This window comes from Euleptes europaea, chromosome 10 (assembly GCF_029931775.1).
Source record: "Euleptes europaea isolate rEulEur1 chromosome 10, rEulEur1.hap1, whole genome shotgun sequence".
Classification (NCBI taxonomy): domain Eukaryota; kingdom Metazoa; phylum Chordata; class Lepidosauria; order Squamata; family Sphaerodactylidae; genus Euleptes; species Euleptes europaea.
The window spans coordinates 64,882,132-64,896,255 of record NC_079321.1 but is presented as its reverse complement, the minus strand read 5'-3'; the positions used below and the strand labels follow the sequence as shown (position 1 = coordinate 64,896,255).

Below are 14,124 nucleotides of genomic sequence, written 5' to 3'. Positions count from 1 at the left end.
AGGATCGCCAACTCAGGCCACTTGTGGCAGAGGGCTTAGCCTTTCATTTTAGCAGTACTGCAAAAAAGTTGTGCTGTGTGCATGCATGTGCATGAGTGTATTATCTAACAGCTACAACATGCTACCAATATGCAAATTGTGTTAGGACATAGTATTAGGCAACACAGGTGACCATTGTTGCAGATACTAAGCTCTGCCCTTGGTCTGCGGCCTTTAAACTATGTTGCAGAAGTAGGCAGTATAAGGCAAGGTACAGATAAGAAAATTCCCGGTTCTCCCTTGCAGTTGGCTAGGCCCGGCATGCCATTCTGATAGGGCTAATAATAGACTGGGGGCATCAAGGACAACATGAAGTAATTGCATTCATTTGTAAAAATGTTGACTAAGGTTATCTCTGTTTTGCCTTGGCATGATAGGGATTTTAAAAAACTAAACAATTTAGGCAGGAACAGAGTTGTGGAGGGGCTTAATGTAGTAGAAAATACTGTTGGAATCTAGAAGCAATTATTTATAGAACAGCCACCATGTGTTCTTGTTGTTATAGATAACAAATACTGTCATGTCTTTTATATTTCCTACTAATAAGTTTATTTTATTTTTTACTTTTATATTGGGATCTTGTAGTATGATCATGAAGGACTTTTTAAACCCTTAATTGTGTTATTGATTGCATCAGAGACAGCCAATACGTATTCTAGCTATCTGAGAATTTGGAATTTTGTGTGTCTATAAAATTACAAGATTTGCTTTTTTCATGAAACCATTCAGTTAGGGAGCTATAAGTAAGTTTACAATATTGAATAAACATGCTTTTCTCTGCCATTTTTATTTATCTCTTATTTCACGATGTCCAGGTCAAGAAATAACTGGCCTCTGTACTTGAAGACATGAGGTTGACTCACAAAAGCTCATACCCTGCCAGAAATTTTGTTAGTCTTTAAGGTGCTGCTGGACTCTTGCTTTTATCTACTGACCTCTGTAGTAAGTTCCAGAGGAAAATTATTTTCCTTCTTTCTGTTGTATCTGAGGAAGTGCCACTTTATTCAATAATGTAACTATTTCCTTACCAGAAATAAGATAAGTAGAATTCCTTTCTGCAATTGTAGCTTGCAACTGGACCAATTACAGTACACATACAGTAAAAAAAAAAGAAAAAAAGAGTTAAGGTTGCACTATAAGTGAACTTCATGGCTGAGGACTAGAACTCAGAGCTCCCTAGTGTGATATTGTAATCATTGGTGCTTGCCTACCTTAATATGCTACAAAATATTCCTTTTTTCCAATGAGAGGATCATGTCAGGTTTGTGGTGGCTAAAAAATTATGAAGTTTTTTTCCTAATGAAGTGATCTTACATTTTTTAAAAAGTACAGGCCATCATTTAACATATTCAGTGAAGCTATTTTCCACTTTTTATTTTATTTATTTACAAAATTTATATCTCACCTTTCTGCCCTCAAAGGCTGCCAAGGCGGCTAACAATTTAAAACTTACATTTGAGCCACTTTGTACATTATAGAGTTACTGAAACTTGTGTGTTCATGATAAATTTTAATGTTAAGAAATTCACTTTTTCTTTTTCTTTTTTTACTCTATGTGTACTGTAATTGGCCCAGTTTGTGGGGTGGGATGTATTCTGTTCATGTGGTGGGTTTGCTAATTGCATATGTTGGCCCTAAAGTTGTCACAGAGGGACTTCTGCCCTCCGCTCATTATACAACCTGAGTTGTGCATAGAGAGTCTGTGCTTTCAGTGAAAGTTTTGTGGTCGGCGGGATTTTAAGTAGGCTGTAAGTTTATCTGAGAAACCACTACTTGTTCTTTGTCATTTTAAATGGTCAGTTTGCCTAAATCTTCTACTTTTGTGGTTAAAATCTGTAACAACTTAAAACATATATTAGAGAAGATCACAACTCCCATCACCTCCTGAAAGATACCGAAAGACTCCGCTTCTGGTTTACAGATGTATTTCAAACGCATTTGGTATCGCTGACATTACTCAGCTGGCAGCTGTGTACTGAACTGCTTGTCCTAGACACTTTGCCAAGTACTTCATGCAAAACAAAGTTTTCAGTGAACCAGGTTTCATTGTTTTTAGTGGCAGCAATATGGTACACTGTAAACAAGTGTGGTTAGCTATGAAGCAGGGATAGAAAATTTCCATATACATAGACAGCACTTCTGAAACAAGAACAGCTCTGTTTGTTTCAGTGGTGAATTCTTGCTTCCCCTGGAGCCACAGCTGAAATGTTTACAGCTAAAAGTTCAGATAGTATAATTTTCTTTTCTAGGAACTCGGAGTTAGGATTCCTAGACCACTGGGACAAGGACCAAGCAGATTCATCCCAGAGATGGAGGTGCGTTGCGGCGCTACTTGTTTTGCAAGTACATGGTGAACTTGTTGCATTTCAGGGGGGGGGGAAATTCAGAGCCTACTTTTGGCCGAGAAATCAGCTGTTGATGTGCAAAGTATGGCACACAGCGATGACTGCTGTAAATCATCATGGGAGTTTGGCAGTAATCTGCTGAGTTAGAAAACAATAATCTCAGTGTGGAATTTTGGTATTTAATAGCACATTTTTCATTTAGCGCATCTTAAAAAGACACCAGTGTTTCTTACTGTGGTACCTACAGTTTAAAGAATAAGTTTTCATTCCTCAGTTGTAGGGGCTACATTAACCAGCATTCTTGCACTATGTTCTATTTCTGCATTGTGTTGATTGATATGAAACTGGATGACCCTGATAGTAATAAATTTGTTCAAATTCCAATCTGAGTCACATGGATTAAAGTCATAAACATGTTTCCCCTACTACAACCAACTACCAAAATAGCTATCAGCATATTGGGAAAGCTGCTATTTCATCTTTAAAATCTGACTTAAAACCCACTCTTCATATATGCTCCCTGAAAGTGATTCATTTGTTGTAACTAGAGAAGTGCTGAAAGCCTTCAGAGTTATGAATAAAATTTCATTTGGTATATTAGGCTTAAAATCTGGTTTGGGGCTGAGTTATTAACAAATGTGCAGTAGGGTGATTGTTTTAGAAGTACTGCTAATAATATTTTTATTTTTTTTAATTTAAACAGATTCTTCAAGTGAGCACTGAAGATACCCAAATGCATGCATTGTTTGCAGAGTCTTTTACAACTTTAGGGCGTTTGGACAATATTACCTTAGTGATGGTTTTCCACCCACAGTATCTAGAGAGTTTTTTGAAAACTCAGCATTATCTGTTGCAGATGGATGGCCCGCTGCCTCTTCACTATCGACACTACATAGGTATCATGGTAGGTTGATCTATGAACCTGGAAGGTCTATTGTTATAATTCAAATGTTACCATATTTTGTAATCCACTTACTGATTGACTGAATAGTCCTATCGCACTTGTCATCCGCCTTGACTCCCAGAGAAAAAGGCGGACTGTAAATAAAAATAAAAAAACAAATGATGCTGTCTTGCACAGCTCCTTCATTTTGTTGTACCAAAAAGGGTTGCTTGTTGATGTCCATCCTGGGTTGATATGGTCAGTTGCACTATGAAATGGGAAGCAATAATGGCAGTTTATTTGGCTTTTAAAATTCTTTTTAGTATGTATAAGTCATATTTTTAAATAAGTATAGGATTGGACAATCTTCCTCCATCGCAAAAAAGTCACTCTCAGAGGAAGTCTTTTCCCCTTGAAGGAAGATTTAGCAGAAGAGAGCCATAGGATCCAGCTTAGTGGAAGGGAGTCATATGATCCAACCCTTAATAAATTTACAAAATTTAGTAAACTAGTTAGCAGAAATACTGTCTCTCAGTATTAGTTACAACCAATATCACCAAATATAAAAAGTGCCTACTTCATTTAGAACATGTTATCTTTCTTGTATAATGCACTGTTTGATTCTAATATTCAGTATTCTGTCTTAATTTAGGACACTTGCTAATTGAAGTTCCTATTTTACAGTCTTTCAGTGGAACATGGAATAGCATTCCTCTGTATTTGCCCAGAAAGTTTTAGCTAGTTGTATTCTGTTACTATTACTCAGCTATTCTATATTTTATTTAGTTGGGCTCCAAAGGGCTGGATGTTGACATTCTAGTAACACTCCTGCAGTTTTTCAGGAAGTTCATGTAGCAAGTGGATCTACAGTCAAGAGTGAATAACACCCAACGATAGCTCTTGTTAAAATGCCGTTCTAGCCATTTAAATGGCTTGAATATATAAATAGATGGGCAGTCCATTCCTAAGGGGGGGGTAGATCCCTGGAGGCTGGGAGTGGTGCAGCTGCACCGCCTCCACAAAGGCTTCCTGGCCACTGGAAAAAAAAAAAAGCAGTTTAAAAAATAAAAAAGGGGAAATGGCCCCATAGCAAACACTGAGGCTACGCCTCCAAAAAGGTGGCATGGCAACGCTGAAACTCAAGGGGGCGTTCCTGGGGCAAAAGGGGTTGGGAAGCTGATTAACATTAGCTCCGCCCCTTGGGACGCCCCGAGAATGCCCCTTCATGCTGTTGCAGGCTCGCATTTCCAGGATTTTGCTGCTGGTGTAGTGGTAGAGTCCCGCCCAACAGCATGGCTTGCCGCCATGAACGTCCCCCGTGCCGCCGTAAATGGGCACTTATGCCAGCACACTGGCTCCTAAGCTGATTCGCTCCCCCCCCTTCAGGATTGCAGCCTTAGACTGGACTAAATTTACAGAACTGCTCTGTTTTCACAATGTATGGAAGTGGGCTCTGCTTGTGGGCTTCCCTGTGGCATCTGACTGGTTGCTGTTGGAAATGGGATACTGAGTTAGATGGACCCTTGGTCTGTTCAGCCTGGCTTCTGCTACATACAATAAATTTACCTACATGTAAGACCCAATAAAATTAGTGACACTTCTTTCTGAGTGAAACCTACTCAGACAAGAAGAAGAAGAGTTGGTTTTTATATACCAACTTTCTCTACCACTTAAGGGAGACTCAAACCTTCCTTTCCCCACAACAGACACCCTGTGAGGTAGGTAGGGCTGAGAGAGTGTGACTGGCCCAAGGTCACCCAGCTGGCTTTGTGTGTAGGAGTGGGGAAACAAATCCATTTCACCAGATTAGCCCCCACCACTCACGTGGAGGAGTGGGGAATCAAACCCGGTTCTCCAGATCAGAATCCACAACTCCAAACCACTGCTCTTAACCACTACACCACACTGGCAACTGATACGTTTCCAAATGGTGAGGAAATAAATGCTTCTATAATAGAAAGTTTTGTATTACTTTGTTTACAGATTTTTGCCAAATACAAAACAATACAAACATAATATCTTCGCAGTCTAGCATGATTAATATCTGATCTGAAGCATTTTCTGCACATTTGTTACAGCGGTCAAGGAGCTTCACCACAGGGAATTTCTACATTTGATAGTTTTATGTGTTCTTCCAGGCGGCAGCTAGGCACCAGTGTTCTTACTTGGTTAATCTGCATGTCAGTGACTTTCTTCATGTTGGGGGAGACCCTAAATGGCTGAATGGTCTAGAGAAAGCCCCTCAGAAACTGCAGAATTTGGGTGAATTGAACAAAATCTTGGCACACAGACCATGGCTCATTACTAAGGAACATATTGAAGTAAGTAATTTTATGTGTATAGAATGTACTACTAAAAATGCATATGCACATCTTCCTTAGCTTCTGTGAATCTACGGTGTTTTACTCTGTGACTTTTAAGTGTTTATGTGCTTTGTCACAACATGCTGTAACATCCCAGCCACCGTAATAGAAACATAAAATGGTATGCTAAGTTCTGTTTGCTGCTGGAATACCCCAAATGTTGCTTACTGAGCATGGCATAGTGCTCTGGTACTTGACAGTCTTGATGTATAACTCTCAAGTGGATGGACACTATTACCTAAGCTATGATTCATGCCATTGGCATGTAGCATCTGATGTTGAAGGGTCACTTAAGGATACCACAGATTCTGCTTCCAAAATACCTAATGCTGTCCCTTCCTGAACTCAGATTTATCAGATCTGTTGTCTTGCATATATCAAAACAAAGTTTAAAAAACTTGTTTCTTTAAGTAGATCAGAAGAGGCCAAACTAGAATATCCCAAATCACCATTCTGGATTCTACAGTGCTGTGCTTTTTAGTGGGCATTTTACTTGCTGGCATTTTTTTGAATTAATGATTAATTTGTCTGTGGACATCTGACAATTACTAAAACTTCAATTTAATAGATCTCTGCTAAGAGTTCAGAACATTACTTTTTAACAATACCAGTATCTGCATAATAGCAAGTAGAACTTAGTCCCCAAAGCCATTCTCTACTTATTCTTTATTATTTTTGTTCTCCCATAGCCACTGCTTTTTATCAATGTAGTCCTCCCTGAACCTATGAAATATGATGAACCATAAATATGTAATTCTCATATTTTTAGAATAAGGCTATAATTTTAAACTGTGTTTTCTTTCAAATACCATTAATTTTCTTCTTTCTCAGACTAAATGAATTTCAATCCAAATGTGTGGATGATTTTTAAAGTATCAAGATGTTGCTAGTGATCTTTGTGGCACAGCTTTGCAGAGTTTAACAGCATCTTCCAATGACCACCGTTATGTAAACTGTTGTCACAGCAGATGAATAAATGTGTCAGCTACCAAGAATGCCACCAAACCAATTGCCCACTGATAATAGTACTCACATAGAAAAATTAGTACAGTTTTAGTACATAGGTAACCAAATCTGTAACCCAAATAACCCCAGGAAGGCCTAGTTCTATTTCTCATACAGACTCAGGCAGCAATCCTAAACACATGGAGAGTGAACTCGAAGGGACTTACTTCTGAGCAAACATTCATGGGATCGGGCTGCAATTGAAACTACTTGGACATAACCTGAAAGTGCCTTCCCACATTTTGCTCAGGGTGATAGAGTCACCTAGTGGAAGAAGGGCTGCTACTGCTTGTTAAAACTCCAAAGGTAAATTAGAAAACATTCCCCATCCAGCTTTTTCATTTCAGTACAAGTCTTGAACACATCTCTGTGTTCCAAATAACCTTAAAGGAAGAGATTGTGAGGCCCCTCCTAGAGAAGTCTGCCTTCCTCCCAACTGTATTGAACAACGATTGGCTGATGACAGATACTGCTTTTTGGGGCAGGGTGGCTCAAACAGGTTGCTGTATGCAGATCCAGGTTTTCTTGAATGAGGCTGATCTAGGTCCTCTAGTTTCAGGCCTGGATTTGAAACTGTCTTGATTGCCCTGACAGACAATTTTTGTGGAAGCGATATGAGGGAGTGCAGCCCTGTTGATACTCCTGGACCACTCAACAGCTTTCATTGACATCAACCACGGCATTCTTTTGAATCAGTTCCCTGTGCATTGCTGGTTCCAGTCCTATGTCCAACTGAAGTTGGAAGGTGGTGGTGGGGATTGGTCTGACCCTTGGCACTTGCTCTATGAGGTTCCACAAATTTCCATCTCATCCACTATGCTGTCTAACATCTACTTGATTCTGCTGGGTGTGATTGCCTGGGGATTTGGTGTAAGATGCCCTCGGTAAGCATACCCGACTCTGTTCCTCCTTTTCAGTATGTTCAGATGAGGCGATTAATGCTCTCAACTTGTAAGTGATAACAGATGAGATCAGGGCCAGTAAATTGAAGCTCAGACTAGATGAGACGGAACTGCTGTTGGGATTTACAGCCTGGGATTCAGTAGTCAGCTTGCTGTGGACAGGATTGCATTTTCCCTGAAGGAACAAGTTTACACCTTGTGTGGGAGCTATTAGATCTGTGTTTGCAGAGAGGGAGGCCTAGGTATCTTAGGCAGGGCACTGCACCCCTGCCCATCTTGGGTTGGTATGCCAGTCACCGCGTTCCCTGGAAAGGCAGGATCTGGCTAGGGCTGTCCATGCTCTGGCTTCATATAGGTTGCATTAATGGCATGCTCGTCACATGGGGCTGTCCTAGATTCAGTTGCTGCAATGCCTAAGCACGGCTGCTGACCAGTACTTATTACTATGCTTATACCTTACTAGTTCTGAAGTGGCTTCACAGGTTGAGTATTTCCTCCTGGGCACAACTCAAAGTGCCAGTCGTGACCTTTTTAAAAAATCCTATATGGTCTGGGGCCATGGAAATCTAAACACCCCTTGTTTCCATAGGCAGCAACCCGAGAATGATAATCTTTCACAGAGGCCCTGCTTCAGGTGCCTCCACTGTCAGAAGTGAAGCTATTTTTCTCTGATATTGTCAGGTATGGCGCTCCCTATCCATAATAATTGTTCCCGTACCAGGTTATGGCGGTTTTTATTCATCCAGGTGTTTGATTAACTTTTGGGCATTGTGTTGGGTTTGATATGGACTTTATGCTGTTTGTTTGTTTCTTTGATTTGATTCTTGTAATTTTTATTTTAATGCATTGTTACTTTATTGAAATGTTTTAATTTTGATATGAGTGGGTCTTATTTGGAAGTTATCCTAGGAGCCTAGTGTCAGGCAGAAATGTTTAAATAAATATAGCAATCTTCCCTCACTGAGGAAGAAGGAATAAACACATAAGGAATGTATTTATTCCTTGTGTATGGCACACAAATAGAATTTTGATAGTCAGTACAGAATTCAACGTCTTGACTATCTCAACTTGTGTGCGTGTGTCTGTTTTAAACAAACAGAAGCCAAAGGGTGTGGGAGATGTGGGATTGATCCCCTCAGTTGGTGAGGCTTTTGAGCCTTGGGCAGATTCTTGCCATGGATAGCAAAACAGTTATGAAAATAAAGCAAATGTGCAAAGATTAAGCAGGATACAGAATATGTACATTTGTAGGGTAAGGTATTCAGTACCTCTCAAGCATGGTTTTCCAATATGGTGCAGTGAGCCCACCTTAAGGTGTGTTAATCTGCTTTTAATCTTCCTAAAAGTAGTGAAGATCAAACCAAGAAAACTTTCATGGTTGAGCTGTGACTCCTTAAATCAGAACATAAGAAAATGAAAATGCCCTGAAACTACAGAAACACAAATCTGTGCAAACTAGGACATTATGTTATTGGTCTGCAACACTTTGCATGTAAGCAGCTAGATGTACTTTCTGCACCACAATGAATTGAGGCATTAATTTGAAGCTTTGCCTCCATACACATGGGCTGTGACTGGAGAGGAATGGGGGAACTGCCCATATCTCTGTTTGCAGGAAGATCCATCTTGCATAACACGGATTTAGAGTGAAGATGACTAACAGGTACTCCATAGTACATTGAACAGCAAGCCCTAAGGGGGCTTGCAGGTCACCATCATGTCTCCAATAGCCTCAGCTAGGGCTGCCAACTGCCCAGAGCAAAAATGGCCTGGCCCTTTCATAGAAGCCTAATGGGATGTTATTTACCTCCGTGCCATGGAAAAGCCAGCTGCCAATTTCCAAACATTAAGCCACTATTAAAAGGACAGGACATTTTTTCTCCAGGCTTTTTGGCAACCCTTGGAAGCTTCTTGTGTTCTGGTTGTTTTACTAGAAATAATAGTAACAAACTGATATCTTTTACCAGGGCAATGTACTGCTAGAAAAATCTGATGGCGGTTCTGTAATTTAATGTGTGTGGTAATCTAAGTAAAATGGAGTTTCTGAGACTGACAGTTCTTTAAACCCCGCCCCCTTCCTCTTTCCAAAGCAACTTTTAAAGACCGAAGAACATAGCTGGTCGCTGGCAGAACTGATCCATGCCGTAGTTCTTCTTACACACTACCATTCACTTGCCTCCTTCACATTTGGCTGTGGAATCAACCCTGAGATTCATTGTGATGGCGGTCACACCTTCAGGCCCCCCTCTGTCAGTGACTACTGCATTTGTGATATTACAAATGGAAACCACAGTGTGTGTGAGACACAGGGCCCAGTTAGAAATATTCCGGTAAGTATTTACTAGATCTCTGCTGGTCTTTCCTGAGGGGTAGCTGTGTTAATCTGTTGTAGCAAAATGAAACAGAAGTCCAGAAAACAGAAGCTTTCCTATTTATATGTGCACCGTTGGAAAACTTGGATAGGTTACAGATGTTTTCTTAACTATGGAGGACACATAAGAGTGACCTGTTGAAAGTCTGATGTAAAGTAAGGTGACTATTTAGAGTTTAGGGCTGGGTAAAAAAAAAAAATCGGTAATTTCGGTTTGAGTTTATTGGACCTGGTTTTTTCCAGGAAACCCGAAATAAGCTGAACACCCATACTGGTAAATGGGCATTCTGGTTTGTTTGTTTTTTTAGGTTTTCCAGGGGAAAAAATGGGTCCATTTTACCCTATGGGAATTTTTTTTGATGCTCTTTTGGGGCCATTTTTAGAGGTGTCGTTTCCAAATTTTCAGGGTAGCTGCATGAACCACAAAGTTTGGTAAAGTTTGGGCCAGGGGGTCCAATTTTAAGGGCTCCTGAGGGGGTTGCCCCTTCTCCATAGAAAAGCATTGTGAAAGTTTGGTAACTCTACCTCTAAAAATGCCCCCCCCCCCCGAGCTCCTCAAAAAAAATCCCAAAGAGAGAAGCCTTGGGAAAGCTGAAGGCTGAATAAGCCTTAATACCTACTTGGCAATCGGCTATCCGGTTTAGGCTTTATTCTCTATTTCAATATTTGGCCCCAAATAAACCTGGAAAAAGCCAAAATGCCTTTTTCATGTTTATTTTTGCATTGGTAAACCCAGTAGGCACAGCAGTATTAATCTTTGTATGAGCAAGGATAGTCATGTACAGGGACATGCTGCAATTGGAGTATGATTTTGGTGTTAACTCCTGAAAAATCTGGTTTTTCAAGTATGTGTTCTTGACCACATGGGGGCATGTGTACAGGCCTAGTGGGTGGAAATGGACATCTGAAGCGTCTCATGCTAAAGAGGTAAATAACATCCCATTAAAGGGATGTGTGACTCATTCATGCTTGAGTTTTTTGTATCTGATACCTCCAAAATGCTGAATTGCTTTATGGCCAAATTGTCTCCTAAATGCATAATAAAAGCCTTCATAATAAGGCAGGCATTCATCCTATGCATGTATTTATCTACTTCATGTGTTCTCGCCAATGTGGGGACCCAAAGTTGCTTACAGCATTCTCCAGGTCACCCAGTAAGCTTCCATGGCAGACTGGGGATACAAACGTGAGTCTCCCCGATTCTGGTCGGAAACTCTTTACCACTGCGCCACACTGCCTCCCAATACTTGATCATGTGCAGCAACAATATTTGCTGGGATTACTTTCCAGTTTAATAGATTACATGAGGCATGAGCACATTTTAAAGAGCATTGTTAACATTACTCCTCGCAATTAATACTTTACTTTAAAAATATTTAAATTGTGACTTCTTAATCATTAATGAAGGAGCCCCGTGGCGCAGAGTGGTAAGCAGCAGTACTGCAGTCCAAGCTCTCAGGAATGACCCAGTGCTTGCACAGGGGACCTTTACCTTTAAAAAAAAATCATTAATGAACCTCAGCCAGGTGTCCACTAATGGTGTGTAACACTAACTATAGCAACCTTGCAGATTTTATTGCTTGGCATTAGTGCAGAGTGAAGGCCACTAAGAGCATAAATTGCACCGCTGTGCATTTCCTTGGTTTTATAAGCAGTTAAATTGCCCTAATCTTCTGCCTTAACTCTATGCTTTAAGTTCTTTGCCATCAAATATAGCAAGGTAAGCAGTGAGGCAAAGATATAAAATGAATTTTAGTGTATGAGTTCAGGCACAAACAACCAAAGGAGAAGTACGGTATAATAGCAGCACTATAGCTCAAGATCTAGACTATGTGATTATTTTTCTTTAAGACTACAGAGCCTTCCTGTGAAGTGGAAGCACTTATGGAAAAAATGAAGCAGCTACAGGAATGTAGAGATGAAGCTAAAGCCAGCAAAGAAGAAAAGGCTACTCGTTTTGAGAAAGAGAAGAGAGAGAGCATGTTGGTCTGTTGCTCAGGTTGGTACATATGCCTACTGTAAATAGGTCATGTGGAGATGGTTTCTTGCATATATAGTAGTGTTTTTGTAGGTCAAGTGTTAAGATATGTTTGAATTTTACTTGATGCCTATCAAATTAAATACTGCACTATCTGGAATTGTCAATGACCACAGCAAAATTTTCCGTTGTGCGAGTACATAATGAAAAACTTCATAAACTACTAATCTCCTCATAAATGAAAATGTCTGTTACAAGACAATCAGTTCTGCATGTATTTGTTTTATTCAGATATTTATATCCCGCTTTTCTCCCCAATGGGGAACCAAAGCAGCTTACATTGGCCTTTTCTCCTCCATTTTTTCCTCACAACAACCCTGTGAGGTAGGTTAGGCTGAGAGTGTTTGACTGGCCCAAAGTCACCTAGCAAGTTTCTATGGCAGAACAGGGATTCAAACCTGGGTCTCCCAGATCCTAGTCCAACATTATAACCACTACACAATGCTGCCTGTACACATGTATGCATGTAACTGCACAGGAACAAGCTGGAACTTGTTGCAACCAAGGGATGTTCGTTTTGCCACACCCCAGTGTTTGCTTTCACTGGTGGTACTGGGAGTAGGTTGGCCTACTGGCTGTTAGACCCTGGTTCCTTTTGCAGCTCCAAATAACACTTGGAGTAAGCAAAGAAGTAAACCCAGCAGCAGTAATTTCTGCTGGACAGTAGGATATTTATACTTTATATGGGGACGTTATTGTGACTTTTTCCATAGCTGTTCTTGCCTGGTCAAGAACTATAGCTGACCTTGTCATAGCAGATCCATGCCTGTTGCTTCCATCTATCTTCATTTGTATCCTGTCCTTCCTTCAAGGAGCTCAGGGCAGCGTCCATGACTTGCCTTGTTTGCTTTATACTCAAAACAGCCCTGTGAGGTAAATTAGGCTGAAAGAGTGTGTCTGACCCAAAGTCACCCAGAAAGCTTCATGGCCCAACAGGGATTAGAACTGGGTCTCTGTGCTTCCGTCCCAACACTTTAACCCAGGGGTCCCCAACCTTCCTGAGTCTGCGAGCACTTTTGGAATTCCGGCACAGCCGCAAAACGGCTGCCACAGAAGAGCAGCTGCTGCCAAAGCAAAGTTTTAAAAATCTGCATCGCCAATCACATCTCCACCCAGCCCCACCTACATTCTGAAAACATTTGGTGGGCACCAGAAAAGGTGTTGTTGGGTGCCATGGGGCCCATGGACACCACATTGGGGACCCCTGCTTTAACCAGGAGAGACTGAAGGAGCTGGGTTTGCTTAGTCTGGAAAAGAGAAGGTTAAGGGGTGACATGATAGCCATGTTTAAATATTTGAAGGGATGTCATGTTAATGAGGGAACTAGCTTGTTCTCTGTTGCTCCAGAGACTAGGACACGAAGTAATGGATTTAAACTAAGAGAAAAGTGGTTCGACCTGAATAGTAGGAAGAACTTTCTGACAGTGAGGGCTGTTCGACGGTGGAATGCGCTGCCTTGGAGGGTGGTGGAGTCCCCGTCTTTGGAGGTCTTTAATGGATGGCCATCTGTCGGGAGTGCATTGATTGTGGGATCCTGCATGGCAGGGGGTTGGACTGGACGGCCCTTGTGGTCTTTTCCAACCTTGTGAACTTGTGAACCATTCTGAGGCTTCAGTCAACCTATGGTCCAGGCGAGATAAGTTGCGCTTGATATTAGTAATTGTTTATCTTTGAACAAGTGTATGTGTTAAGGGAGGAGTATGTAGACAAAATAATGCATGAAGAAATTAACTTTTTTTCTTTAGAGCATGTTTTTTGGATTAAAGCTCATTTCCTATACTCCACTCTCCAGTCCCAGCAGGGTGTTTCCAGTTGTCAACTGTAGTGGCTTTCTGTTGATCATGCTGTCACTCCTGGCCCAACTGTATTCTTTTTTACAGACATGATGTTGAGGAACTAACTATCCCAAATGGCCCAGGGCCCAGTCTGGCCCAGGAACATGCCAGGGAGAGGAGAGGCTTCCTTCCCATGACATTTTCCTGAACTGAAACTGCTGTTGGAGGCCTGTTTGCTGCTGTGGGGCTACATGTGCACTGATAGCACATGGAGCCCCTCAGCAGGGCAAATTTCAGCTTGGGAAAATGGGGTGTGGGGGGGAGAGGCTGAGGCCTGTCCTTCCCCTGTGCCACATTCCTAAGCTGCATCAGATCACAGCACACTTGGGGACATTAAGTTCCC

General features: G+C 41.2%; 1 protein-coding gene across 2 annotated transcripts in view; it reads left to right on the top strand.

The window, feature by feature from the left end:
- Positions 1-14,124, top strand: part of SESN1 (sestrin 1) — a 54,105-nt gene that overhangs the window by 36,514 nt on the left and 3,467 nt on the right. For both annotated transcript variants that reach the window (XM_056856149.1, XM_056856150.1), the window contains exons 2-6: positions 2,289-2,354; positions 3,088-3,288; positions 5,406-5,588; positions 9,628-9,867; positions 11,760-11,907. In XM_056856149.1, the coding sequence (XP_056712127.1) occupies positions 2,289-2,354; positions 3,088-3,288; positions 5,406-5,588; positions 9,628-9,867; positions 11,760-11,907 (838 nt within the window). The remainder of the gene's footprint in view (positions 1-2,288; positions 2,355-3,087; positions 3,289-5,405; positions 5,589-9,627; positions 9,868-11,759; positions 11,908-14,124) is intronic.